Here is a 6,000-nt window from a genome sequence, read left to right on the forward strand (position 1 = left end):
AGTGCTCTGAGTATACTTGTGAATATCACCTTATGGACCTGTGTGAAAGTTCTTTGAGATCTATGCCCTGGACCAGAACTGCTGGGTCAAGAGGTCTGTATATAGGGGCGCCTGGGTAGCTCAGGTCATGATCTCAGGGTCCTGGAATGGAGCCCCACATTGGGCTCTCCGCTCAGCAGGGAGCCTGCTTCCCCCTCTCTCTGCCTGCCTCTCTGCCTACTTGTGATCTCTCTCTATCAAATAAATGGATAAAATCTTTAAAAAAAAGTAGTAGTAGTAGTAGAAGAAGAAGTCTGTATATATAATTAATGACATCAGGTAGGGCCAGAGTCTTGAGTAGGGCCTCACAGCCTATGCCCGCACTAGCCATGCAGAAGGCTCCCCCTGTCCCCACAACCCTGCCTACACTTAGCACTCTCCAGCTTCCTGATTTTGCCGGCTGAACAGATATGTTGTATCTCTTTGTGGTTTTCATTTTAATTTATTTGAACCCCTAATATTTTGAGCATCTTGACCTATGTTCATTAGCCCTGAGGTTTCCTGTTTTGTAAATTGCCTGTTCATTTTCTTTGCCCACGTTTCTACTGGGAATGCTCTTTTTCTTGTTGATTTGCAGGAGTATCTTTTATATTCTAAATATTGATCCCTTGACTGTCTTAAAAATTGGAAATATCCTCTCCCGTCTTTGCTCGTAGTATATCTTTTTGCGGTGTTGAGTCATTTTTCTTTCACTGCTAGATCAAAAAGATCGTTCCTAGATCAGAGAAGAACGTTGTCTTCTTCTACCTTTAAAGTTTTACCTTTCACATTTAGGTCTTTAATACCTCTCATATCTACTATGGAAATAAATCGGCATCTGCGTCCAGGCCTTTCTGTAGAATAAAATAATATAGCTAAGCCCCTAGCACAATGCTTCCCAACTAAGAACTAAGCCAATGCCGGTGATGGTGATTATCGCTGGCGTCGAAAGTGGTAAACGCTGTCCTGGCAAGTCCAGAGAAATGGAAACCTAGGGGCTGGTTAGCTAGCCAGGAAAGGTTTTAGAGGAGAAGCGAAAGTTATGGAGATTGGCTCTGAAAAGGAATGTCGCATTCGCTCCCTTAGAGATGGAAAGGCGAGCGCTTGGAGCAGAGAAGGTGGCCTGGGCAGAGACGAGGCGGCGGGACTGCCGCGCGTTCGCGGCGTTCAGGCGGAGCGCAGGGAGAGGAGGGCCTGACTACTCACAAACTTCTGTCTGTCTTTCTGCCCCTGTGCCCACCCCACCCCTCCCCGCTGCAGGCTCCCTGTTCTCCACCCTGAAGCCCCCCGACGCCGTGTTCAAAGTGGTGTTCTGGCTGGGCTACTTCAACAGCTGCCTCAACCCCATCATCTACCCGTGCTCCAGCAAGGAGTTCAAGCGCGCCTTCGTGCGCATCCTCGGGTGCCAGTGCCGCGGTCGCCGCCGCCGCCGCCGTCGCCGTCGCCTGGGCGGCTGCGCCTACACCTACCGGCCTTGGACGCGCGGCGGCTCGCTGGAACGCTCGCAGTCGCGCAAGGACTCGCTGGACGACAGCGGCAGCTGCCTGAGCGGCAGCCAGCGGACCCTGCCCTCGGCCTCGCCGAGTCCGGGCTACCTGGGCCGCGGCGCGCCGCCGTCGGTCGAGCTGTGCGCCTTCCCGGAGTGGAAGGCGCCCGGCGCGCTCCTGAGCCTGCCCGCGCCCGAGCCCCCCGGCCGCCGCGGCCGCCACGACTCTGGCCCCCTCTTCACCTTCAAGCTCCTGTCCGAACCCGAGAGCCCCGGGGACGACGGCGGCGCCAGCAACGGTGGCTGCGAGGCCGCGACCGACGTGGCCAACGGGCAGCCGGGCTTCAAAACCAACATGCCCCTGGCGCCCGGGCAGTTTTAGGGCCCCGGGGGAGGAAACATCGTGGGGGGAGGGCGGGCGGAGGGGGGGAGGGGGCGTCGGCGCCCGGAGACGCGGGGCCGAGGGGGAAACGGGGGGAGGGGGGCGGGGAGAGGGGCAGCTGCTTTTCTGGCAGGGGCATGGGTGCCAGGTACAGCGCGGAGAGCTGGGCCGAGCATGCTGAGAGCCTGGAGGACCCGACGCCGGCCGGGATTTCCGTCTCTCTCTCTCTGTACATATCCAAACGAGTCCCTCTGTACAAGTATTTAATCGTGGGTACACGTGCGTGTGTCTGTGCGGTGTCCGTGTGGTCTGCATGTGTGCGTGTGTGGGGCCGCCCGCGCGGGGGCAGAGCGAGTGTGCGCCCGGGAGGCAGCGGGGGCGGTGTTTGTCTCGTGACTTAGTACCTCTCAAGCCCCTCCTTGTACTTTACTGAATGATGGCACTTGGGCGGGGTTGGAAACACATCGGACATTAAAGGTCATTTCTCCTGTGCGCCTTTGAGCGGTTTGTGAACAGGGCGGTGGGTAGGATCTGGAGTCTCCTCTTCCTTCCCCTTCAGGTTTGTCTGCGTCGGTCCCACCGAACCTATGGGCGATAGTTGTGCTGGGGCCCCTTGGCCCCACTTCTACCCTTGCCATTACGGCCCTCCAGGGCTAAACAGATCTGACCCTGTGGCTGGACGTCAACGGGTGGATTTGTCCCATAAATCCTCCTTGCCTGCTTTGGACCCTCACTGGTATCTAATCCTCCTGCTGTGGGCAACACTGTGGGCAATGCCTGGCTTGGTCCTAGGGACCCCAATCCTAGCTGGAGCTCTGTAGCCGGGAGGGTAAGGTGGGCCTGGCACTTGAGAGGGAATGGGACTCAGGCAGAGAGCTGGCTTGGTTCCTTTCACCTCCTCCCTGCATCCCTAGGCCAAACACTCCATTGTTCACCCGGGGCCAGGGAGCCCGATAAAGAAATGCAGACCGAAGAATTTTCTGGATAAGATGTGGATCCCTGTGATCAAGCAACATATATGAGCACAAGAACCCTCATAAGCTCTGCTAACTAGGGAGACTGTCTGGGGAAGAAGCACTGAGGAAAGTCACGCAGAGAGGTGGAGCACACCTGGGAGAAAGTAACCTCCATTCTAGCCTCAGGTCTTCTGCTGATTTACTGCTTTACCTAGAGAAAGTCACATTCCCTTTCTGCATCTTGGTTTCCCATCTGTGGTAATGATGGAATTGATTCCAGGGTCTTCTCTGCCTCTGAAAGCCTCCAGTTTGCTAAAAGAATAAAATAATAATAATAATAATAATAATAATAACAATAACAATACTTATAATAAATATAAATATACAGGCTAGGAAACAAAACAGAGCATTTTTCTTCCCAGAAATTCAAAAAAAGCATGACAGGAACATACCCACCTCAATCCCTTTCTCTTCCCACTTTGCTTTTTTTTGTTTGTTTGTTTGTTCCTGAGCTTCCTACTTTCTCAAATGGCAGGAGACTTTTCTAATAATGTTAGTGCATCAGATATTTATTCCATGACATTTATTCTGTGACTGAATAGAAAATGCTTAGTGAAAAGGAGCAGTAGTTCAGGTAACTGAAAAGTGTAGGGGTATCAGGTATGGATGCATCCAGGAGCTTAAACAAGATGGTCAGCTTGCTCAGAAGGTTCTGACTCTTTCATTTAGCTTTCATCTTAGCTCTGCTTATCTTTCTTCATTTCCTTCTTGCAGATAACTTTTTCACACCATTCTTACAACTTGAAACTCCCCCAAAAGGAGAAATATCTCCCACCACTTCTGACAAAATATAAAAAAAAAAAAAAAGAAGTAAAAAGTCCTGAAAAGCTAGATGTTCTGTGTCAGAGATCCCTTTGAGACTGATGAAAGCTTTACATTCTTCTGCCAGAAAAAAAAAAAAAAAAACGCACTATATATATAATATTTTTATACAATTTCAAATGACTCCTCCCTGTTTAAAATCCCATGAACCAAGCATGATATCCAGATCCACAGGTTATTCGAGCTAAACTGGATTTTCAGAATTATCTGGGCCAATCACTTCATCTTTACAGATAGGGAAACCACGGTAAATAACTTGACTAAGTGACACTGAACTAGGACTAGGACTCCACTCTGTTGCCTCCCTGTCCAGTACCTTTTACACTCCCTTGTGCTGCCATGTTGGGGTTGAGTACATCCTCTAATAGAGAGAAGATGTCTTCTTGGCTCAATACAGATAAGAGTCCTAGGAAAAGAAAAGCCTGAATCTAGGCGCCTGGGTGGCTCAGTGGGTTAAGCCGCTGCCTTCTGCTCAGGTCATGATCTCAGGGTCCTGGGATTGAGGCCCGCATCGGGCTCTCTGCTCAGCAGGGAGCCTGCTTCCCCCTCTTTCTCTGCCTGCCTGCCTCTCTGCCTGCTTATGATCTCTCTCTGTCAAATAAATAAATAAAAAATCTTTAAAAAAAAAAAAAAGAAAAAGAAAAAGAAAAAGAAAAGCCTGAATCTAATTTCCAGAGAAGCAGCAGCAGTCCTCTGAAAACATTTTGTTAATAACCCAGATCTTTCAAACAGTCCTTACATAGACTCCTGACATAATTGTGGCCCAGAGTGAAGAAGGAAAGGACAACAGAGCCTCAACCCCTTGACTGCTCTCCTCCCCAGCTCCTCCTTCTGGCCTGCCCTAAGCACCCAAGGATTCCACAGAATGAGGTTTGAAAAGCACTGGTCTAGTGCAAGCAAGTGGGACCTGGAGTCGGTTGGACCTGGGTTCAATTCTTGGCTCTGTGTCACCTTGAGCAACTCACCCCTGCCTCTCCTGGCCTGTTTTCCCATCTGTCAAAAGGACATGATCATCACAGACTATCAGGAAACCCGAAGGATTCAATGAAATAATTGTGGTATAAACACCAAACTGCAGCTCGCTGGGCAGGATCAACCTGTAATTTGGACCAGAGATATCTGAAGCCACAGACACCAAAGGCATTTCCTGAGCTGCTCAGTTCTGATGACCTCAGACATCACTGGTGTTTGGAGGCCACTCAGGCAGCACAGGAAGGCAGCGGCACCCTCCTGCCTTTTTCCAGAAGGAGGGTTGGCCAAGCAGAGGCTCACGTCCTCATACGATGCTTGGTTCCAGATCAGACCCATGTCAGAGTCTGCATCACGCTACAACTTCAGGTTACTTCACTGTGGCCAGGCTGAGAGAGGGCATGGAATTCAAGAGCCCTCGGGGGAAATGGCCTCTCTACTCTGACCTCCCCACCGGCAGCAAGGCAGCCCTACTGAATCTTCTCCAGCCACCCAAACACTCCTGGGTCATTGTCTCCCCTGGGACAGGCACAGGAATACATCTGCCAACCAAAGTAAAGAGGCAAGTGGCTTGGCAAGGTGGGGTAATAGTTGATCCTGCAGATTTGGGTTCAAAGCCCACTTCTGCCATTTAATAGCTCTGTGACCTTGAGCGGCTCATGTTACCGGTCTAAACCTCAGTTTTTTTTTTTTTTTTTAACTATAAAGTAGAGATAATAATAGTACCTACCTCAGAGGGACACTGGGCAGATCAAATGGGTTCATGAGTATAAATCAACACTTTGTCCGTCACTTGGAAGGAAGTATCTGATGAGCGATAGCTATTAGCAGAGGCATTAACTATTCAGTCTTTACTTTAATACGTGAAGTTTAGAAAATCTGAATAAATGGACAAAGAAAATAAATTCTCTGTCATTCACTAGAGTCCAGGGTTTTAGGACTCAGTGTCTACCTTGAAGAAGAAAGACAAGCTTATGACAGAGTAAAAGAATTTTGTATCCTACAGCATGAAGAAACACATTACTCGAAGAGGGGATCAGCCCAAATTTGGAGGGAAAAAGGAAATTGGATAAAAGTTATAGAACATTCCAGGGTGACAAAACCAGAATGGGTGCATGAGGGAAGTCTGGATGTCTTAAGACTTGTGCATCCTATGATGGGGGACAAGGGCAGGGGGGCAGGGAGGGGGGCTGTGAGGCACAGAGTTGCTCTGGGCACACACCTGGGTTCAAGGCTCAGCTCTACCTGATCCAAGTGCCTTGGCCTCCCTGTGGCCAACTGCCTTGCATGTAAATTGAGAATATAAT

The 6,000-nt window shown here is 50.1% G+C and overlaps 1 protein-coding gene across 1 annotated transcript in view; it reads left to right on the forward strand.

The window, feature by feature from the left end:
• ADRA1B (adrenoceptor alpha 1B) overlaps window positions 1-2,378 on the forward strand; it is a 49,428-nt gene extending 47,050 nt beyond the window's left edge. The window contains exon 2 of the mRNA XM_059174189.1: window positions 1,279-2,378. Coding sequence (XP_059030172.1) covers window positions 1,279-1,886 — 608 coding nt within the window. The 3' untranslated portion in view covers window positions 1,887-2,378. The remainder of the gene's footprint in view (window positions 1-1,278) is intronic.
• The last annotated feature ends 3,622 nt before the right edge of the window (window positions 2,379-6,000 follow it).

This window comes from Mustela lutreola, chromosome 5, assembly GCF_030435805.1.
Source record: "Mustela lutreola isolate mMusLut2 chromosome 5, mMusLut2.pri, whole genome shotgun sequence".
Lineage (NCBI taxonomy): Eukaryota > Metazoa > Chordata > Mammalia > Carnivora > Mustelidae > Mustela > Mustela lutreola.